Source organism: Haliotis rubra, unplaced genomic scaffold, assembly GCF_003918875.1.
Source record: "Haliotis rubra isolate DU_JTF1 unplaced genomic scaffold, ASM391887v1 Scf176, whole genome shotgun sequence".
Taxonomy (NCBI): Eukaryota; Metazoa; Mollusca; class Gastropoda; order Lepetellida; family Haliotidae; genus Haliotis; species Haliotis rubra.
Genome location: NW_025765736.1, coordinates 379106 through 404180, shown reverse-complemented (window position 1 = coordinate 404180; position 25075 = coordinate 379106). Strand labels below are relative to the sequence as shown.

Here is a 25075-nt window from a genome sequence, read left to right as displayed (position 1 = left end):
AAAGTGCAAGCGTCGATCGCTTTGTTGTGTTATCATTTAAGGTTTGGGTAACTTAACAGGATATTGGTGTATGAAACACCAGATAATGTTGACTAGTCACGCGACATTCCACGGATGCATTGTGTGACTTAGGACATATACTTAGTCAGCGAACATTTCCGTGTCGCTGTTTACTTGTGATTCGAACTGATACATTTATCCGTCGAAAACGTTAAAAGTAATGTATCCACCAGAGATGCTAGCCGAGTGAAGCAACTGCAACAAAGAAACCGGGTGCTACTAAGTAGTTTGCCGTGGGAGACTGTACGAGGCGATAACAACTGACATGCATCGTGACGTCAGCGACCAATACAAGGGTATTTCGAGGGGCAGACGAAAATGGCGTAGTGACGTCAATACAGTGTGACGTGATGCAAAAAAGTGTACTTTATCGCCTGATAGAGTACTGTCGGCGCCTTTGATCTATTGGCGAAGCATTTTAGAAAGTGTATTGTAAACAAAAGATCACAGTGTTCTATGTGATTGGTTGAAAAACATGACTGAATGGTATTCGATTCCCTGAAATTGCAAGACTATTCGCTGCGAATTTCCAATACGTACAAATATCTCACGCAATAGTCGACCGATCCAGTCCCATATTGCTTATGTGTAGGGTCCTGGGTGCCGTTGTACAAAGCGATCTTAGCGCTAAGATGACCGTAACTCCCATACCTTAACACAGACTTACATTAGTCTTAGCGCTAAGATGACCGTAACTCCTATACCTTAACACAGACTTACATTAGTCTTAGCGCTAAGATGACCGTAACTCCCATACCTTAACACAGACTTACATTAGTCTTAGCGCTAAGGTGACCGTAACTCCTATACCTTAACACAGACTTACATTAGTCTTAGCGCTAAGATGACCGTAACTCCCATACCTTAACACAGACTTACATTACAAGTAGTCTTAGCGCTAAGATGACCGTAACTCCCATACCTTAACACAGACTTACATTACAAGTAGTTTTAGCGCTAAGGTGACCGTAACTCCTATACCTTAACACAGACTTACATTAGTCTTAGCGCTAAGGTGACCGTAACTCCCATACCTTAACACAGACTTACATTAGTCTTAGCGCTAAGATGACCGTAACTCCCATACCTTAACATAGACTTACATTACAAGTAGTTTTAGCGCTAAGGTGACCGTAACTCCCATACCTTAACACAGACTTACATTAGTCTTAGCGCTAAGGTGACCGTAACTCCAATACCTTAACACAGACTTACATTAGTCTTAGCGCTAAGATGACCGTAACTCCCATACCTTAACACAGACTTACATTACAAGTAGTCTTAGCGCTAAGATGACCGTAACTCCCATACCTTAACACAGACTTACATTACAAGTAGTTTTAGCGCTAAGGTGACCGTAACTCCTATACCTTAACACAGACTTACATTAGTCTTAGCGCTAAGGTGACCGTAACTCCCATACCTTAACACAGACTTACATTAGTCTTAGCGCTAAGATGACCGTAACTCCCATACCTTAACACAGACTTACATTACAAGTAGTCTTAGCGCTAAGATGACCGTAACTCCCATACCTTAACACAGACTTACATTAGGCTTAGCGCTAAGATGACCGTAACCTCCATACCTTAACACAGACTTACATTAGGCTTAGCGCTAAGGTGGCCGTAACTCCCATACCTTAACACAGACTTACATTAGTCTTAGCGCTAAGCTGACGGTAACCCCCATACCTTAACACAGACTTACATTACAAGTAGTCTTAGAGCTAAGGTGACCGTAACTCCCATACCTTAACAAAGACTTACATTAATTTTAGCGCTAAGGTGACCGTAACTCCCATTCCTTAACAAAGACTTACATAAGTCTTAGCGCTAAGGTGACCGCAACTCCCATACCTTAACACAGAATAGGTGTTAGCGCTAAGGTGACCGCAACTCCCATACCTTAACACAGAATAGGTGTTAGCGCTAAGGTGACCGTAACTCCCATACCTTAGCACAGAATAAGTGTTAGCGCTAAGGTGACCGTAACTCCCATACCTTAATACACAGATTTACATTAGTCTTAGCGCGAAGGTGACCATAATTCCCATACCTTAACACAGACGTACATTAGTCTTAGAGCTAAGGTGACCGCAACCCCCATACCTTAGCACAGAATAAGTGTTAGCGCTAAGGTGACCGTAACTCCCATACCTTAATACACAGATTTACATTAGTCTTAGCGCTAAGGTGACCATAATTCCCATACCTTAACACAGACGTACATTAGTCTTAGAGCTAAGGTGACCCTAACTCTCATACCGTAACAAAGACGTACATTAGTCTTAGCGTTAAGGTGACCCTAACTCCGATACCATAGCACAGAATTAATCTTAACGCTAAGGTTGCATTGTACAGCGGCACACAAGTAATAATACTGTTTCATAACAGGTGTGTGTTGTCAGCAAACGCTTATGAATTTAGAAACACCAAATACCCGCTATTCATTAATGTTACCTACACTACGCCAGCTTGCCTGATTCATCAAGCTGTTAGTGAAATAAATTGTCTCTCTGATTGTTGGCTCCAGACAGAGACTGTCTTCTGTGATTGTTGAATCTGGGTCAGGTTTAGAAAGATAATTGTTTATAAACAAAACCAAATAGCAATATGGTTTCCATCGATGAGTTTTTATTTGCCATATCATTAGAAGAATAACTTCATCACCCTTTTTCAATGTAACGTCGACATGTTTGTCGACAAGAATTTACAGCACCCAAAAATTGATGCCAAATTGGATTTTGATTAATCATATTTCAAGACATCCAAAAGTGAAAATTCTGAATATTCCTGGGTGAGTGAGTGTAGGTTTACGCCGCTTTAAGCAATATTCCAGCAACATCACAGCGGGGGACACCAGTCTTCAGCGTGACGAGCGAACGCTTGAGGTACTTGTCTACCTCACCGTCACGAATGTTTCTGAGAGCACTGACAGGTATTGTAGCAGATACTTAGTGCTGGTACCATATATTGGAGCCATTGCATTGCTCGCTGTGAATATAAATGTAAACCCCGTGTACCGGTATCTTTTTGTTAAATATTTACAATCTTGTGCTGTCATGGATTCACTAATTTCATAGTTCTGGGTTAACGTGGGTGGAAATCGCTTTATAAAGTAGGAAACGGTACTTATTTGCCGATCCAGTCGATAGAACGGTCCACTAATATACACCATTCACAAACACAAAAAACAACAACCACAGATAACTGTATCCTTATCATTGTATTGAGAATGAGGACAAAAACTTAAAATGTATGTTTAAAAATTGAAATGACGTAAGCAGTCACATTCCTATCCAACCTGGGTATAGGTAATCACTGTGATCCGGTGAAAATTCGTGTGCAAATTTAGTCCCAATTTTAACGAAATCTTTAAAAAATAACGTTGTGCCATTTGCCATCCAGGCGCTCCACCAGCCGAATGTCCCGACTGTGAGAATGGTATGATTCAAAGACGACAGTAACGCCAGATCCACCTCTCTAGGGTTACCGTCGACATATATTACGTCAGTATCGTTAACGTAGTGGCGACTCCATTTCATATCATTGGAGCAAACAATAAACGTAACGTGTCTATATTTATGAGTGAAAAATGCTAATGCTTTCTTTATATATCCCGGAGTAGCAACTTTATAACCATATTCTCGCTCATGCTTGTTCATTAAATTGCCCCGACGAACGTGGACGCCCACCAGAGTTCGGGAGGAGTAGTTCCCCCTGCCATATTTTTCACTTAGTGCTGATTCAAGAATGTCAAAGGCCTTTCTTTCAATGTCGCCTCTGAAACGTAACTGTTTCCGTATTTCATCCCTGAAAGGGTCAAAATACTTCCAGGACTGAAGGTAGCCTTTGGCAACATAGTCGGCGTTGTTTCGAATGGACATGAGGCTGTGTTCGTAGACACCACTGTGCCTCTCTTTGATTATCTTGGCTTTTGGGCAAACGCTCTTCTCGCTGGAAACCTTGGCCCAGATGTCAAATACCTGAAATACTTCAACGTCCGCTTTGACAAGAATGTCCAGCCCAACCCTCCTTGATATCCCGTACGCCGAGGCGTACTGGAAGAGCATATTACCCAGCCCGCCACTGAAGCTGGGGCAGATCACGTGGCGTTGTGGCTGCTCTTCTGTTTCCCTTCCCTTGAGTAGCTCTCTGGCCGCAAGGACAATACTCCGCCTGTCAATTTCAACGTCTTGAACTATGTGTTCTCTGAAGACGTCACGGTGCTCGGTGAAATGTCCCCCTCTGATAAAAACAGACTTGTCTACCAACGCGTACTGCCACAAGAACATGCATACCATGACCAGGCATATCGCCAGGAAAAACTTCATACCTGTAAACGTAATAGCACAGATTAGCAGGATTAACAGTTTTAGACTATCACTGTAAAAGAAGATATCTGGAAAACACAGAACTGTAGGAGGAGGGAGTTTGGTTTTATGCCAGCAACGTTGGGTTCTAAGTTTTACTAATATTCCAGCATTACATGAAAGATACAATGAGGGTAGCCATCTACATACCTTTGTTTGAAGCAACTGCCATTTGGAAAAGACCCATGATCTTCCAAGGGTACAGAATCTGGTTCAACGTGGACGTCTGCAACGATATAATGTACTGTAATACGTTGACACTGCTTATGTAATAAATACTACCATGCACTGTTCATATCATCATACTACTGCTTATCAACATACTGGTGCTTCTGTAGATGTGTTGACAGAATGTGAACACTAATAAATCGGAACACATGCGTTTCAAAAGATAGCGTTATAATGATTGAAATGCGATTTCTATTTGGCCGACTAAATATTGGGGTAAGAAATAAATGTGCAACCATTCAAAACCGTTTGAAACGTACAGTTTGTGTGTGTGTGTGTACTGTGTGTTTTGCTATTTTAAAAAGTTTTAAATCAAATTATGTTCTACTAAATATAACCACGTAAACTAAACTGACGTTCTAAAGAAACGCTACCATAGATTAAAAACCCTATTGTGAAATAACCACAACAGATAGATTTCTACGTATGCGGTAAACACACACTCTTCCGTCAGCTCTGAACAGGGAGGAGCGGCTTTCATCCAAGAATAGCACCCTCTGTCACTCACGTCGCTGCCAAGGTCGAACCATCGGAGCCCACCTAAGTCTCTGTCGACTGCTGTCCCCGGAAAGGTCTGTAAGCCCGCAATCCATAAGATCTCAGTCGTCCGGCTACTGCGTATCGGCATAGACGGTGACCCAAGCAATGCGCCGCCGATGACGTCTCCATCGGGAAGTGGTTTCTGAGAAACAGTGTGTGCAGGTACTGGTCCTCCAGGGGCGTTGTGACTCGAGGTCTGCCTGACCGTGGCCTGTCTGAGCTCAGTCCTGTCTGACGGTATCGCTGCGCGAGTCTGGTGACGGTGACTTGATGACAGCCAAGAGTTCTTGCAACGTGGGTCTCTGAGGTTCCCATTCCGATCGCCCGTTCTCGTTGTCGCAAAGTTAATCGAGCCATTTTTTTTGGTGTTTGGCATATATTTATTCGCTTTGCGTGAAAAACATGCAAACTATATTTGGACAAAATGGTGAAAAAGCATGCATTGCGTGCCTTATTTCTAAGTCGAAAACCACATGGCCATATGTGTGAAGTCCATTTCTGTTGTCCTCCGCCGTGATATTGCTTGAATATTGCTAAAAGCGGCGTAAAACTAAACTCACTCACTCACTCATTAAGTGGAAAACTCATTGTTGCGTTAGGGCGATGTGTTTTCATGTGATGCTGAATTCTGTGCATCTGTATTTGGAATTTTTAGTAATTTCAATTTCAAAGTGGTAACGTTTCTTTAGCCCGTCAGTTTATCATTAAAATGTCGACCATGCAGTTCTTTTTTGGACGTAATATCGCTAACATCTAAATATTGATGAACACGTATTATATTTTATTTGCTTTCAAGACGAGCATGGCTGAATTTGATGCGATTGAGATTGGGTCTTGACAGAACTAAGTTATGTGACATCATTTGTAGATAAAAGGAATGGTACAATGCCTGGTTTGATAGTGATGTTAGACTTACAAGTTTGCCTTGGTAAAATGCATAGGTCACGATAAAAGGTTATGAGAGAATTTTAAAACACATTAGGCCGTATTAAAATATGATATAATTTATGAACATATACACGTTTACCCAATGAATAACACATTTGTTCTCGAGCATTTAAACACGTTAATCCTGTTGATATGAAAATATCAAAACCATTCATACTACAACATAACACACACATGTCATAACGTATGTTGGTATGGTTATGAACGATATAGAGCAAGGCAATAAGGGGATGTTGTCATATACACGTGAAGGGTCTTCCTGTTGATCCTCCTACCAGCTACGTTCAAATATGGTACTTGTTGGTCCCTACATGACATAAAGTATGTTGGTATGGTTATGAACGATATAGAGCAAGGCAATAAGGGGATGTTGTCATATACACGTGAAGGGTCTTCCTGTTGATCCTCCTACCAGCTACGTTCAAATATGGTACTTGTTGGTCCTCCTCCTTCCTGGCGTAATGCCATTGTAGTCCCAATACCTAAACCTGGCAGGGATCATACAGATCCGTCGAATTACAGACCGATATCTCTAACTAGCTGTGTCTGTAAAACCATGGAACGTATAGTGAATAATAGATTAACTTGGTATCTTGAAACCAATAACCTTATAACAAATATTCAATGTGGCTTCAGGAAAAATCGTAGTACCATTGATCATTTGGTACGCTTAGAGTCCTTTGTTAAAAATGCTATAGTAAATAAACAACATGCTGTATCGATTTTCTTTGATCTTGAGAAAGCTTATGATACGACCTGGAAGCATGGCATTTTAAAGGATTTACATGATTTTGGTTTGAGGGGTCGTTTACCTTTTTTTATATCACAGTTTTTAAGAAACAGGCAATTTCAAGTCCGAGTGGGTTCAACCTTGTCTGATCATTATAATCAGGATCAGGGTGTCCCACAAGGCAGTATGTTGTCTGTCACACTGTTTAGCATCAAGTTCAATAGTTTATCAACGGTTTTAAATGATTCAATTGATGGATCATTATTTGTGGATGATTTCAATATTTCTTGTCGTGGTAAAAATATGCATACTATTGAACGGCAACTGCAGTTATGTTTAAACAAAATAAATAATGGTGTCTTGAAAACGGCTTTAAATTTTCTAAATCAAAAACTAATTGTATACATTTTTGTAGAAAATATAAGCCTCATAAGGACCCAGAACTATCTTTAAATGGCACTCCCATCAAAGTTGTAAAGGAGGCCAAATTCTTGGGCCTAATTTTCGATTCACATTTAACATTTCTGCCACATATTAAATCCCTTAAAGCTAAATGCCTGAAGGCACTCGATTTGTTAAAGGTTGTCTCCAATTCAAAGTGGGGAGGGGATCAAACTACCCTCCTTCACTTATACCGATCATTGGTACGATCTAAACTTGATTATGGCTCGATCGTATATGGCGGAGCCTGCAAAAGAAACCTTAAACTACTTGATTCTGTTCACCACCAAGGTCTAAGACTTTGTCTTGGATCATTTAGAACTTCTCCAGTTGATAGTCTCTATGTCGAGGCAGATGAGCCTTCTCTTTCCCAACGCCGTATTAAATTATCTTTACAATATATTACCAAACTATATTCTAACGAGTCTAACCCTGCATTTAACTGTGTCTTCAATCCTCTTTATAAGGATTTGTATAACAAAAAGCCTTCTCTTGTTCCGCCTCTTGGGCACAGAATTAAACCATTCCTTTCTGCTGCCGGAATTGAGCTGGAGAATATATCTCCTTCTCGTCTTCTTTCTTCTCCTCCTTGGCAATTGGTGAGGCCAGACGTTGACTTAACATTAACCAAATTTAAAAAATCCGAAACTAATGATTTACAGTATAAACAAGAATTTAGTCAATTAAGAAATAAATATAATACATATAAATCCTTATTTACAAATGGATCCAAGGATAGTGGCGCGGTGGCATGTGCCACTGTCATTGGATCCCGAACAATATCTTCTCGACTACCAAATCACAGCTCTATTTTCACAGCAGAAGCTAACGCCATATTAACAGCTCTTAAATATATAAATAAACATAGTAAATATAAACAATACATCATCTTTTCTGATTCTCTTTGCCACCGTCATTGGATCCCGAACAATATCTTCTCGACTACCAAATCACAGCTCTATTTTCACAGCAGAAGCTAACGCCATATTAACAGCTCTTAAATATATAAATAAACATAGTAAATATAAACAATACATCATCTTTTCTGATTCTCTTTCGTGTCTTCAGGCTATTAAAAATCTTTCTTGTAAACATCCACTTTTAATAGAAATTATTGAATTGTATAATGAGCCTGCTACTGGCCAATGCGACATCGTCTTTTGTTGGTTACCCAGTCACGTTGGCATTTCTGGGAACACAATGGCTGATATTGCTGCCAAGGCAGCCCTCAACAAATCTGTGACACCACTTCTTATTCCATATTCTGATTACAAAGCTAGCATTGGAACTTGCATCCGTGATCTGATGCAGAAGAAGTGGGACACCCAAGTAGGTATTAATAAACTACATGAAATAAACCTTATATTGGTTACACTCACTTGGGTTGTCAGTCCAGATTTGAGGAGGTCATCATACGACGATGTCGTATTGGCAACACAAGATATACTCATGAGTACCTGTTAAAAGGCGAGGATCCTCCGTTTTGTATCCCTTGTGATGAAAGAATCACGGCCAAGCATGTGCTGCTTGACTGTGTTGAATATTCCATCACAAGGGATATCTAATTTCAAAGTAAAAACTATGAAGGATCTTTTTAGTAATATAAGTTCTCATTTAATTATTGCCTTTTTAAAAAAATTAGACTTGTTAACTGCTTTGTAAATAGATACATATTTTATTATTGGTAGTTTAGATTAGTAACTTCGAAAGGGGGTTGAAGTAGCGTAAAATAATTGTCCTCCTGAGAGGGTACGTAAGTACCAAAACTTTCAAAGGAAACTTAAATTCACCAGCTGTTTTAAATGTAGCATTTCTGTCATTTTAATTTTGGCTAAATTTGACTTCAATCGCCAGCGGCTGAAGGGATGATATAAATCCAGCTAGGGCCCATGCAGGTAGCAGAAGTACTGTAAGTCCCCATGGACCCTAGTACGGTGATCTACCTTCAGTTGTTGGCGATCTATAGCCCGTTTTTATATTGTGTTGTCTTCGTAAATAAAATACTTTTACATGTTCATGCTAGTTTTAGACTCCATCTGTGATACTCTAGTTATTTTACAGTCCTTCGATGACTGATTATTTAGCAACTTTAATTAATTGTTTATGTAAAACATTTCTCGTCACTATATGGCTGAAATATTGCCGAGGTGACGTTAAATTCTAACTCACTCACTCACTCACTTGTTGGTCCCTGCCTGGCGCTCGGCATTAATGGGTACAACAAGGACTGGTCGGCTCGGAGTCAGTATAATGTGTCTGAGTGGGGTATTCATGCTCCACTGCGGCATGGTATCTCAGTGGGCTAGCACTATAAAACCAGCTTTAGTCCGGGCTAGTACAAGCAGCTGCACATACACATACACACGCATGCACGTCGTCATATGAGCGAAATGTTCTCAAGCACGACGTTAAACCCAATTTCACCTTACCTCACCTCCTACCAGCTAAATGTAGCTGGACTTAAGGCTGTAAGGGAACTAGTAGACACAGTTGGAACTATAGACGTTTTAGATCTGACAAGAGTACAAGAGATGCTGTTGATCTTAACACAATCAAAGTTGGTGACACTGGTTACCTGATCACCTGGTGTCCACGACTGAGATCTCCTCTTGGGACTTAAACAAATCATCACTGAACCCACTAACATTACGCCAAGCAACACACTAGATCTACCTGATGTAGGATTGATGTCTTACATTGATTTGGTCCATGAGTGACTTGTGCTGGATTATGTTTGTCGTGACCACTGTTCTGTATATGAACGGGAAATATCCCCCTCCTTAATCACATGAAAGAAATATTTATTAAAATGACTGAACTATCGATAGTCACACATACTATCGATGCATCGATATGTTTTACGTCTTAATAACCATGGATTTATTGCTATCGGATCGGAGTCTCAACAATGGCAATCCATCGATAGTTCGATGTATCGTTACAGCCCTATTCATTTTATGTCTTAAAGTTCGTAATGAAATGATGAGGTTTTGTTTGGCCTTTTATAGTCGATGTCTCTTCTCATGTATCCGACACGCTGGCGTGTATTCCGTGGAAAACTCTTTCTGCATGCACTTTTCATGCATCGTTTTCAGTTCTTTATGACAAAGTTTACAATAAAGTTTTGGGATGCGTTTGTGGGCAATACACAACAACCACGACATGAGAAACGGGATTCAAACATTGGAATTGCCTTAATGACGATTACTGTCAAAATATTTAAGAACTGAATGTCACTTTGTGTGTTTGCACTGAAAAATGAACGATGTTAAAGCGTTGTTCAAACTCGTGTGAACGAGCGAGTTTACGAATTAAAAGGAGTGTGAATGCAAATGATTTATTTTGTTTACGTCAAGCTGGACAGCGAGTATCCTGGGGAAAACCCGGAAAGTAGTTCCGGCAAAAGTTCACATGACCCAGATCGGCTCGAAAACGTTCACACACGTATGAACGATGTTTACACACGTATGAACGATTTGAAGGGTTCAAAGGAAATGAACCTTTAAAGTTAGATCACATGACCGCTCTCTCAACCAACCAACGTTCGGGAATCTGTGTAAACTTCAAAGCACGAAATTATATAGATATGAACTGTTGAAAACGCCCGTGCGTTTTGTTTTTTGTTTGTTTGTTTTTTAAGAGTGTACAATGACATACTTCATGGTGATGTAGGATCAGTTGCTGATGACTATTTTTCAGAACAGACACAGATTTTAGACAAAGACAATGAGCTACTTCTAATAACATTGCTCAGAGTAATAGAAAATATATCCAGAGGGAAGTCCAAGTAGGTACTTTGTAGCAGATGGAATTACCAATATGAATATTATGTGCAACCTCTTTCTCAACTTTGTTGCAACTCTATAATCAAGTAAGGAATGAAGGTTTTGTAATACCTAGGCTAAGTACTAATAAACTCTCTCTCTCTCTCTCTCTCTCTCTCTCTCTCTCTCTCTCTCTCTCTCTCTCTCTCTCTCTCTCTCTCTCTCTCTCTCTCTCTCTCTCTCTCTCTCTCTCTCTCTCTCTCTCTCTCTCTCTCATTTATCGGACGTGTTACCACATGGTAGAGGTTGCACGCAGGGTGATTCCTTAGGTTATCTCCCAATTGGCAGACATCAATTTGAGAGACACCCAATTGGCAGACATCAACTTGAGAGACGCACAATTGACATACATTGAACAGTCCAGTGTAGTGAGGAGAGTAGGGTGAGTCTGAAACAGGTTCGTTACTGAGAAGTTTGATTATGTAACTAGAACCTTGTTGTGATTAAATGATTTCTCTTCTCAAAATTGTTTTTACTATCAATTACTATCGAATATTAAAACAGTTTGTCACTGAGAGGTTTGATTGTTTTTATTGATAGAAAATCCCTCTCCCAATAATAGGATATGTACAACAGAAGTTAACTGTGAAAATGTTTTGTTGGGGAGACATAGACATGTACATATTTGAAAATATTGATTTTCAGTTTATGAGACACCTCCAGTGCCATGTCAGATAAGATTAATACCAATCGGTGTTCTAACTTTATCTTTCTAAAGATTGTAACAGTTAATGTCTTTGGATAGTATACATGGACATTCAAGGACGTAATGAAAACCATTGTCATATCCATGGCCACATTAACATGATTCGTCATTATATTCGTTTTTATATTGCAGCAATAAAAAATCAAAATACTGTCTTTTTCAGCCAGCTTTCAAAGTAAATAATATAGCTTCAGTTTTTTCCTGTGTTTTCATTTGGACTATTCCATTATAATGTGTAGGTAACAGGTAGTAGCTAAACTGTTCATTGAACCGTAAATGTTGTTGTTTTTAAGGCGTCAGCGAACTGCCTGTCTGCGTTATGGAGGACGCCATTCCTTATCGCCGTATCTATTTACCATGTAACCGGCGTTCATATCAATTTGACTAGCCTAATATAACCACACCAGACATACGTGTTAAAGGTGCACGCTAATGTATTTCAATACATTGGATACCTCGGAAAAGAGTTTCCTGAACCTATCACCACATTAAAACTATTTGTCACAGGTTCGGGTTTAAAGATAAATTATGTTGACACGAAATCACTTTGGATAGGACCAGTGAAAGGCTCCAACGTCCCACAACAGCATTCATCGTGCAAGTAAAAAATACTTTAAAGATTTTAGCCATAGCATATAGAAAAAATATTCAGGAAATTTGTCAATTATTCAGGTTAATTTGGACGAGGGTATGAAGTAATTTATAAGCTTGCTCGACAAGGTTTTCAAACAACTGTCTTCAAAAGCGTGAGTCAGTTAGGTTCAACGTTGTAACCGTTAACTGTAGTTTATACCAAACGAAAACCTTAGAAAGGAACAGACAGACAGACAGACAGACAGGCAAGCGGGCTGGCAGACACACACACACGCACGCACGCACGCGGGTACCTTTGAATAAAGGACTTTCAAATTTGCTGTTGTGGACTCAACTTCCAGACCACATTAAACTTGCCCCTAATGTGACGACATTCAAAAGCAGATTCAAAACCCATCTCTTCAGCGATGCCTTCCAATGGGCATATTGCTAGCGCACAGCGCACAACAGACTGTGATTGTAGCGCATTATAAATACATATCACTTTCATCATCATCACACACGTGAGTGCTGCTCGTGGGAGAGTCGGTGTAATTCATAATGATTCATAAACATAGGAACATACATACTGAGCTCTCGCGAATAATCCGGGCCCGCATCTTTCTGTCACACTGAACGTGTACCGAGCAAGAGGTAGGACACGCACCTGATGAATCCACAACCTGTATCGTATTCACTGTTAGGCGTAGCAGATTGTATCATCAGTTGGAAGAGTTCTAATCACCCGGGACAGGAAGCGTGATGTGGCGGTATCGGCAGGGGTCCATAGGTCCATAGATTACCCTATCTGGTCAACCCGTTTACCAGCCACATCAGTCGCAGCTACCGCGTCACCCTTCCACACCACAGGGTGGAAGTCACAATCATGCCCTAGAACGATAGTTTTATCCTCCCGGAAGCGAGATTTGTGAGTTAGTGAGTGAATGGTTTCTAACGCTGAAGCAATAATACTCCTGCAGCCTTTCCAAACATAATAAACACTCTGCAGTCCTGCAGTACGCAACTGTCTTTCAAGCTTCTCAACCTTCGGGGTTGAATGATCCGAAAACACATTCCGACTGTCGTTTTTTCTGATCTTGTAAGCGAATCTCTGATTGGTCGGATGACGGTCGGTCTGAAGCTACCTGTAATTGGATGTCCTCAGATCTTTTTTAAGCAGCAAAGAGGGGAAAGGGTTTTATTTGGATACTTCTTAAGTTCCTCAAGTTTCCAGCCTTGTAAAACAAGGGTGGAAACTGGACTTATCTCCCTTGATCCGGGAAGCGAGTATTGTTGAGTATTTTGCCCTATCCCTGAAGATACGTACTTGCTGACAATGTGATAGGCAATGTTGACAATTGTCATCAAAAGAGAATATATACTGATACTACTAATACATGTGTTAGAAAAGTCAAATAATTTATGCTAAATCCTATTTTTGGGTAAGAAGTTGAACATTTGAAATTTTCAGAGAATAATTTTAAAATCTCATATTGAGACCCAAATGTACTTTTATATGTATATTTTCAAAGTGGACACAAGGAACTACTTATACATGGGCTGGAAATGTCGAAATAATTGAGTAAAATCGCAGATAAAAGATTTCCCAGAGCATATATTTCAGTTTCTAAGGGTAAAATAAACACAACTTCAGGAACATGCAATTTAATGTTTGCCTCATCAAAGTCATGGTTTATCAGAAACAGAATTATCCTCTATCAATATGGAGAAGTTGTACCTATTCTCATAGGGGCGTGTCTCGCTTAGAAACAGCGTTAGAAAGACATATAGGTGTATAGACCCTACCCTATTACTATATAAAAGAAAAGGGATGTAACGACGAAACCACCCTCTCCTCAATCTAAGTTAGATTTCACCACATTAAATATTTTTAAGGCCCCACCGGACCGAAAGCTAGATGATTTCCCTACAAAATGAGCTATAAATTGTCACAATTATTTCAAAAGTTATACGCCGAAAACAGCTACCTCCACAATTCCAAGCCAAAATCATTGATCAGCCAAGACAGCGAAAACTCACCTTTTAAATTCGTTTATATTCTCACATATTTGATAGTACAGATGTCTTTTTATTGCATGTGTGTGCTCTGTGTGTGTGTGTGTGTGCGTGCGCGCGCACACAACGCCTGTCTCCAAAGCCAATAGGAGTTCAATCAAGAAACTAAGTGGTGCCTTTGCTATCCAGATATTTGTCAATGACAAGAGGTTTAGTTTTACTGAAAGAAGAGTGTATTTATTGCCAAAGATTGAAGATGTGGATTGTCGACACGGTATTTGCTTGTCTGACCACTCACAAACACGTAAGTTGAGCAAATACAGCTCTGTCTCTGGTATTCAGGCTGATCCAAGGCATGCAGGTGACATAACTCAGTCCGGAGAATGACACAATCTAGTGATTCACTTGTTCAAGACATCAAGTAATTTTATTCAGCTAAGTATGAACGAATTGCTTTGTAAAGGAATATGCATCAATCCCTTTTAGCGCATCAAAACCTATGCAACCTTGGCAAACAGCCGCCTGATTGGGAGAAACGTCATCGGTATGCGTTAATCCATGTTCTCAGATTGATCTATACTAGCCACATAAAGAAACTGTGCACACAGAAAGTTCCTTCAGAATTGGAATACAACACAGAAAAGACGACATGATGTAGACACTTTATAAGCTGATGTATCGGGCCACAACAACATGTCAAAAGAACATGAACAATATCCGTAACGATGACGTCAGAAGTTCAAAACTGAGTCGGGGGTCACACGTCGAAGTCACAAAGTCAATAACGGGTATGACCATCATGCGCGTGAAGCACAGCAGTGCATTGACGACACATAGAGGCTACCAAATGTTCCAAATGAAGGCCTGTGGAATGGTTTGGGACGTGGTCACTGCCGTCTGGAACCTGTGTCTGATATGAGTCACCCGAATCCATCTGTCCTGTCTTGGCGTCGTTACTCGGGGACGCCCAGAACGTGGGTGGTCGGCAACGTCATTACTGTTTCCCTAACGCCTGACCAATGCAGATATCGTGTTACGATGGCATTGGAAATGTGCTGCCACCTGTTGTTGGCTCATGCCTGCTCGAACCATTCCAATGGCTTCATGACGTTGAGCACATATTAATCTTGGCATGATGTGTATGTGACTTTTCATGTGAATTCGTAAACGTTTGAATGACCAAAGATCAAGCTTTCGACAGTGACATCAATTTCTGAGTTTCACATGTTGTGTGCAGTTGCACAGGCTGCACGTGCAGTAACACATTGCAAGTCCATAGGCCACCGTCAATGACGTCACGTCGCCTGGCACCTGCATGAGCGTTTTATGGTCTCCAATACTTGCTATGTTCACACCTTTATTTATGCATAAAGACGCTGTCTTCCTATCTATATATTTTCTGTGTGCACAGTTTCTTTATGTGGCCAGTATACATTACCTGTTGCAAATTGAATGAACTGACCTTGTGTACACCCATTTTCGGAAGCGTTGCACTTAGCTCCTACTTCTGTAACTAGAGATAGTAATGACTGAACAAAATATTATTTAACATATCAGGTGGCTTGAACTATAGTGATGGTATTGGTGACCCAGAACACCAAGGGCTTTTCAATAGGGTGCTAGAGATACCCTTGGTCTCGTAGTCGTAGTATTGCGTATCATGCTTGTTGAGAATGCTATTCCAAGTAACAGAAGATATTCTGAGTAAAGGAAGTCCTGAATAATTTGAGGGGGTGTGTTCAGGCTGACATGAATAGTTGAGTTGCGGTTGGGTGAGGCGATTTGGTTCAACGGTGCTTGCAATAGTTTATAAATTACCGGTACATCGAACTGTACATAAATTCATGACAATTACCACCAATGAAATGTAATACCATGGGATATATAGTCATCCCTGTGTCAGTCAGAAATCTTTTTGTTTCCTGAGCAAAATTTTAAATTGGTTGATAAACAAGTATGCACCACCTACAAGTAAAGTATTTAAATATTCAAAGTATTTGTCCCTTAGTAATTTCAGTTTCAAAAATAGTTTAAATTATTTTTATTATACATTTTTTTGTTTTAACTGGCAGTAAAAGGACAATACTGGTTGTACTTTCAAAACCTTACTAGTAGTTTTTTACAAGTAGCCTCAGTTATGATTGTAAGAAAAAGATTTGCATGTTTTGCATTACAAATATGTGTTATATATCCAGTTTTTGTGAATCAATATCAATTGGGGTTTTTTCTTATAGATTTTACTCCGTTTTTTAAATGTTACTGAGATTTCAAATCTGATAAAACAATTACCAATTATACTATACAAATTTGCCAATTAAAGTTGAAAGAGAACATGCATATCCTTCTATTACCTATTGAGATTGTTTGAAAATTAATAACATAAAAATATAAATTGTATTATAAGCGTACCCAGGCCCTTCTTAAACTGTCCGGCACTGTAAGTGTTAAAGTACACTCGTCGTGCTTTGAAGGTGAGTCAGTCAGTCAGTCAGTCAGTGACGATTTTAAGTCACATCGGCAATAAAACTGGTTCTAAACTCATGATAAACATATATTATTTATAAAACCCTGTCAAGGAAGGGCAGTAAAATTACTAGATCATCACGCACCTGTTAAAAGTAGATCAAAGAAAATGGTAATCATATACTAACAATTAACGATACGAGATAAAAAGTGGCAAGAGATCGCTAGCAACAGAAGTTAGGTCACCATACTAGGGTAGAGGGGGAAGTGATACTAAATACTAGACTATTATTGAATTTGTCACATCAATGTTATCATATTTTCCTAATCTATCATTCGAGCATATGTTTCTTCAAGTTCTGTTAAATCTTGTTACAGAATGTCCCAATGTCCCTTAGGTGTTACACGACCACAGTGCATATAGCTCAGTGCGCTAATTATGGGAGCTGAATCACCTCAGTTCCCTAACCATCTCTCTTAATTGTACCTTTAGCTGTCTGCTTAATCCTTTATCTATTGCACTAACTATAGCCTCATCTTGTCATAATTTTATTGATATAGAACCTTTCTTTCCATTCTGCAACTTCTAGCTATTGTAAACAAAGGGGAGATAACTCTCATTTACTCTTTTCCTGTGTGCTGGAGTGTCCAAAGTTCAAACCTCATGTCATGATTTATTTCAATTTGAATCTTCATTGTTTACTATTTTATACACTTCTGTTGTATGTTTTTCAAGATTTTATACGATTTTCTGGACTTATTTGCATGTAGAAAAAAATATTAGAAAAATACCATTTTTCATAATTTTTGTACCCCAAAAGCCACTTAGCATCAACATCCAAGGGAGGACTTTTTAATATATTGTTTACATAACTATTTTACATGATATAAACACAAAACCATTTATGTACCAAATTTTTTGCGGTTCAGTGACTCTTTCCTCTAATTTGACTGGACTAAACTGTTAACAGCATCAGAACAGTTATAACTTAGCACTTACAGGGTGATTGTGGTTTCCCTGTTACCATGGTTATCTCGGCAAATGACTTGATAACAGTTGGAGTGGAAACTTCATTGGGACTCAAGACACGTATTAACATAGGAGAATGAGTACACCAAGACATACACCCCGGGATAGGCAGTTGTACCCGTGGTATGTGTGAACCATTTAGCTTACTCACTAACTTGTTAAACTGTTGATACTATTTTACGTGTATGCTACCGACTGAACATAAGGGAAATTATAAATGACAGTGGAGGAAATAGAACGATTAATGTCCGTGAAATGACTTTCTCTCGCTGTTCTCCGCCCGAAAATATCCCCGAACTACATCAAGGTGGGCCGTGATGGTACGTGCTGGGTGTCTCGCTGTTCTGTGCCCGAAAACATCCCTCTATTGGGGATATGTCACGTGAATTAGAAATTGTAGGTCTATGATGTCTTAGTCAATCATTAGAGTAACTTGTTCTTTCTTCCTTAAGTGGCATTTACAAACAGGTATGATGAAGTGGAACACTTTTTATGGATAGACAACTTCTTTATTGCAACTACTACTGCAACAAAGAAGTTGTCTATCCATAAAAACTGTTCCACTTTAACCTGTTCATGTTTAACGCCGAAATGAACAGAGGTGAGGTGAAATTGGGTTTAACGTCGTGCTTGAGAATATTTCGCTCATATGACGACGTGCATGCGTGTGTATGTGTATGTGCGGCTGCTTGTACTAGCCCAGACTTAAGCTGGTTTTATAGTGCTAGCTCACTGAGATACCATACCAGTGAAGCATGAATACCCCACTCAGACACAGTATACTGACTCCGAGCCGACCAGTCCTTGTTGTATCCATTAATGCCGAGCGCCAGGCAGGGACCAACAAGTACCATATTTTAACGTCTTTTGGTATGACGCGGTCGGGGATCGAACCCGCGACCTTCCGCTCTCCGGGCGGACGCTCTAACCACTACACCACGGAGGCGGTCCGAAATGAACAGAAATTCAATCAAGTTCAACTTGGTGTGGAAAGAATGCTAGAAGTGATGTAATGAAGTCAATGTCACCTTAGTGAAGAAAGAACAAAGATATATGGCATCGTTAAAAATCAGGGACAATCTGGGATTTGAACCCATGATCATAGGGGAACAAACCCAACCCTGATGAGTCAACTGTGGCGGCTTGGAAAACTTGATCGTGCCACCAAAGCTTTCTTTTTCCTATCAACTCTTACAAATATGTCGCCATGATAGACTCAATGGGTCGCGTCATGACTGCAAACTAATGGTAATCTGAGTTCTTTTTTATTGAAACTTAATTTTGGTGAGATAAGATTAAATTATTTTTGGCTTATGATAACATAGTTGACTGTTAACGTTATCTCAGACGCAAAACCAAAGGTCGTTTTTAACAAAAAAACCCATTAACTTTTCCAATTATTCATGAGTATTAAACGTTTTATATGTGATAATATGCAAAGGATAAAACTGGCATTACAAAGTATTTACTTTTGTGTGATGCGTTATGGGTACAAGGGAGAAGTGTTTATCAGACTTACCCAACTTGTGACCGGACGGATCAATGGTGCAACTTATGTTTATAGAAACTGGGCTTAGCCTCGTCAGTCAGTTTCATGGTTCGTGGCTTAATCTTTTCTTACTGCATAGCGATGTCCACACACTATAGAGATACTGGCATGCATATATATGAAATTTTGATAAATGTCCCTGAGGAAAAATAACGTTTGTTGTTTCACATGGTTGTGAATAAAGTGTATCTACGGTGCTGGCCATGCAAATTGTCCTTAAAGGCTTAATGAAGCATGACAAGTTATCTTCAACTCAACCCTGACACGTGTGTATAGTCTTAAGTGCCGATGTTGTCGTTGTAGGGAATCCAAGACAGAACATATAGACCCATGTACCTGTAGGGTGTCACTATGGAGAATCCAGGACAGAACATATAGACCCATGTACCTGTAGGGTGTCACTATAGAGAATCCAGGACAGAACATATAGACCCATGTACCTGTAGGGTGTCACTATGGAGAATCCAGGACAGAACATATAGACCTATGTACCTGTAGGGTGTCACTATAGAGAATCCAGGACAGAACATATAGACCCATGTACCTGTAGGGTGTCACTATGGAGAATCCAAGACAGAACATATAGACCCATGTACCTGTAGGGTGTCACTATGGAGAATCCAAGACAGAACATATAGACCTATGTACCTGTAGGGTGTCACTATGGAGAATCCAGGACAGAACATATAGACCCATGTACCTGTAGGGTGTCACTATGGAGAATCTCAGGACAGAGAACATATAGACCTATGTACCTGTAGGGTGTCAGGGAATCCAGGACAGAACATATAGAATGTACCTGTAGGGTGTCACTATGGAGAATCCAAGGACAGAACATATAGACCCATGTACCTGTAGGGTGTCACTATGGAGAATCCAGGACAGAACATATAGACCTATGTACCTGTAGGGTGTCACTATGGAGAATCCAGGACAGAACATATAGACCTATGTACCTGTAGGGTGTCACTATGGAGAATCCAAGACAGAACATATAGACCTATGTACCTGTAGGGTGTCACTATGGAGAATCCAGGACAGAACATATAGACCCTATGTACCTGTAGGGTGTCACTATGGAGAATCCAAGACAGAACATATAGACCCATGTACCTGTAGGGTGTCACTATGGAGAATCCAAGACAGAACATATAGACCTATGTACCTGTAGGGTGTCACTATGGAGAATCCAGGACAGAACATATAGACCCATGTACCTGTAGGGTGTCACTATGGAGAATCCAAGACAGAACATATAGACCCATGTACCTGTAGGGTGTCACTATGGAGAATCCAAGAGACAGAACATATAGACCTATGTACCTGTAGGGTGTCACTATGGAGAATCCAGGACAGAACATATAGACCCTATGTACCTGTAGGGTGTCACTATGGAGAATCCAAGACAGAACATATAGACCTATGTACCTGTAGGGTGTCACTATGGAGAATCCAGGACAGAACATATAGACCCATGTACCTGTAGGGTGTCACTATGGAGAATCCAGGACAGAACATATAGACCCATGTACCTGTAGGGTGTCACTATGGAGAATCCAAGACAGAACATATAGACCCATGTACCTGTAGGGTGTCACTATGGAGAATCCAGGACAGAACATATAGACCCATGTACCTGTAGGGTGTCACTATGGAGAATCCAGGACAGAACATATAGACCTATGTACCTGTAGGGTGTCACTATGGAGAATCCAGGACAGAACATATAGACCTATGTACCTGTAGGGTGTCACTATGGAGAATCCAAGACAGAACATATAGACCTATGTACCTGTAGGGTGTCACTATGGAGAATCCAGGACAGAACATATAGACCCATGTACCTGTAGGGTGTCACTATGGAGAATCCAGGACAGAACATATAGACCTATGTACCTGTAGGGTGTCACTATAGAGAATCCAGGACAGAACATATAGACCCATGTACCTGTAGGGTGTCACTATGGAGAATCCAAGACAGAACATATAGACCCATGTACCTGTAGGGTGTCACTATGGAGAATCCAGGACAGAACATATAGACCTATGTACCTGTAGGGTGTCACTATGGAGAATCCAGGACAGAACATATAGACCCATGTACCTGTAGGGTGTCACTATAGAGAATCCAAGACAGAACATATAGACCTATGTACCTGTAGGGTGTCACTATGGAGAATCCAAGACAGAACATATAGACCCATGTACCTGTAGGGTGTCACTATGGAGAATCCAAGACAGAACATATAGACCCATGTACCTGTAGGGTGTCACTATGGAGAATCCAAGACAGAACATATAGACCCATGTACCTGTAGGGTGTCACTATGGAGAATCCAGGACAGAACATATAGACCTATGTACCTGTAGGGTGTCACTATGGAGAATCCAAGACAGAACATATAGACCCATGTACCTGTAGGGTGTCACTATGGAGAATCCAAGACAGAACATATAGACCCATGTACCTGTAGGGTGTCACTATGGAGAATCCAGGACAGAACATATAGACCCATGTACCTGTAGGGTGTCACTATGGAGAATCCAAGACAGAACATATAGACCCATGTACCTGTAGGGTGTCACTATGGAGAATCCAAGACAGAACATATAGACCCATGTACCTGTAGGGTGTCACTATGGAGAATCCAAGACAGAACATATAGACCCATGTAACTGTAGGGTGTCACTATGGAGAATCCAAGACAGAACATATAGACCCATGTACCTGTAGGGTGTCACTATGGAGAATCCAAGACAGAACATATAGACCCATGTACCTGTAGGGTGTCACTATGGAGAATCAAGGACAGAACATATAGACCCATGTACCTGTAGGGTGTCACTATGAGAATCCAAGACAGAACATATAGACCCATGTACCTGTAGGGTGTCACTATGGAGAATCCAAGACAGAACATATAGACCTATGTACCTGTAGGGTGTCACAGTGGAGAATCCAAGACAGAACATATAGACCCGTGTACCTGTAGGGTGTCACTATGGAGAATCCAGGACAGAACATATAGACCTATGTACCTGTAGGGTGTCACTATGGAGAATCCAAGACAGAACATATAGACCTATGTACCTGTAGGGTGTCACTATGGAGTATCTAGGACAGAACATATAGACCTATGTACCTGTAGGGTGTCACTATGGAGAATCTAGGACAGAACATATAGACCTATGTACCTGTAGGGTGTCACTAAGCAGTATCTAGGACAGAACATGTAGACCTATGTACCTGTAGGGTGTCACTATGGAGAATCCAAGACAGAACATATAGACCTATGTACCTGTAGGGTGTCACTAAGGAGTATCTAGGACAGAACATATAGACCTATGTACCTGTAGGGTGTCACTATGGAGAATCCAGGACAGAACATATGGACCCATGTACCTGTAGGGTGTCACTATGGAGAATCCAGGACAGAACATATAGACCTATGTACCTGTAGGGTGTCACTATGGAGAATCCAAGACAGAACAGATAGACCTATGTACCTGTAGGGTGTCACTATGGAGAATCTATGAGAGAACATATAGACCTATGTACCTGTAGGGTGTCACTATGGAGAATCTATGAGAGAACATATAGACCTATGTACCTGTAGGGTGTCACTATGGAGTATCTAGGACAGAACATATAGACCCATGTACCTGTAGGGTGTCACTATGGAGAATCCAAGACAGAACATATAGACCCATGTACCTGTAGGGTGTCACTATGGAGTATCTAGGACAGAACATATAGACCTATGTACCTGTAGGGTGTCACTATGGAGTATCTTGGACAGAACATATAGATCTTTGTACCTGTAGGGTGTCACTATGGAGTATCTAGGACAGAACATATAGACCTATGTACCTGTAGGGTGTCACTATGGAGAATCCAAGACAGAACATATAGACCTATGTACCTGTAGGGTGTCACTATGGAGTATCTAGGACAGAACATATAGACCTATGTACCTGTAGGGTGTCATTATGGAGTATCTAGGACAGAACATATAGACCTATGTACCTGTAGGGTGTCACTATGGAGAATCTAGGACAGAACATATAGACCTATGTACCTGTAGGGTGTCACTATGGAGAATCCAAGACAGAACATATAGACCTATGTACCTGTAGGGTGTCACTATGGAGTATCTAGGACAGAACATATAGACCTATGTACCTGTAGGGTGTCACTATGGAGAATCCAGGACAGAACATATAGACCCATGTACCTGTAGGGTGTCACTATGGAGAATCCAGGACAGAACATATAGACCTATGTACCTGTAGGGTGTCACTATGGAGAATCCAAGACAGAACATATAGACCCTATGTACCTGTAGGGTGTCACTATGGAGAATCCAAGACAGAACATATAGACCTATGTACCTGTAGGGTGTCACTATGGAGAATCCAAGACAGAACATATAGACCCATGTACCTGTAGGGTGTCACTATGGAGAATCCAGGACAGAACATATAGACCCATGTACCTGTAGGGTGTCACTATGGAGAATCCAGGACAGAACATATAGACCCATGTACCTGTAGGGTGTCACTATGGAGAATCCAGGACAGAACATATAGACCTATGTACCTGTAGGGTGTCACTATGGAGAATCCAGGACAGAACATATAGACCTATGTACCTGTAGGGTGTCACTATGGAGAATCCAAGACAGACAGAACACCTGTAGGGTGTATATGGAGAATCCCAGAACATATGTACCTGTACCTAGGGTGTCACTATGGAGAATCCAGGACAGAACATATAGACCCATGTACCTGTAGGGTGTCACTATGGAGAATCCAGGACAGAACATATAGACCCATGTACCTGTAGGGTGTCACTATGGAGAATCTAGGACAGAACATATAGACCCATGTACCTGTAGGGTGTCACTATGGAGAATCCAAGACAGAACATATAGACCCATGTACCTGTAGGGTGTCACTATGGAGAATCCAAGACAGAACATATAGACCCATGTACCTGTAGGGTGTCACTATGGAGAATCCAAGACAGAACATATAGACCTATGTACCTGTAGGGTGTCACTATGGAGAATCTAGGACAGAACATATAGACCCATGTACCTGTAGGGTGTCACTATGGAGAATCCAGGACAGAACATATAGACCCATGTACCTGTAGGGTGTCACTATGGAGAATCCAGGACAGAACATATAGACCCATGTACCTGTAGGGTGTCACTATGGAGAATCCAGGACAGAACATATAGACCTATGTACCTGTAGGGTGTCACTATGGAGAATCCAAGACAGAACATATAGACCTATGTACCTGTAGGGTGTCACTATGGAGAATCCAGGACAGAACATATAGACCCATGTACCTGTAGGGTGTCACTATGGAGAATCAGGACAGAACATATAGACCCATGTACCTGTAGGGTGTCACTATGGAGAATCCAAGACAGAACATATAGACCCATGTACCTGTAGGGTGTCACTATGGAGAATCCAGGACAGAACATATAGACCCATGTACCTGTAGGGTGTCACTATGGAGAATCCAGGACAGAACATATAGACCCATGTACCTGTAGGGTGTCACTATGGAGAATC

General features: G+C 40.6%; 1 protein-coding gene across 3 annotated transcripts in view; it reads right to left on the bottom strand.

Moving 5' to 3' along the window:
* Positions 1-3269: 3269 nt before the first annotated feature.
* Positions 3270-25075, bottom strand: part of LOC124273041 (galactoside alpha-(1,2)-fucosyltransferase 2-like) — a 40430-nt gene continuing 18624 nt past the window's right edge. Inside the window, exons 2-4 of one of the 3 annotated variants that reach the window (XM_046708255.1) lie at positions 19454-19575; positions 4586-4661; positions 3270-4398 (exon numbers count right to left, since the gene is read on the bottom strand). In XM_046708255.1, the coding sequence (XP_046564211.1) occupies positions 3350-4398; positions 4586-4622 (1086 nt within the window). In that variant the 5' untranslated portion in view covers positions 4623-4661; positions 19454-19575 and the 3' untranslated portion in view covers positions 3270-3349. Of the gene's footprint in view, positions 4399-4585; positions 4662-13015; positions 13140-19453; positions 19576-25075 lie in introns of those variants that run through there. The other 2 variants (XM_046708253.1, XM_046708254.1) reach the window with 2 other exon arrangements.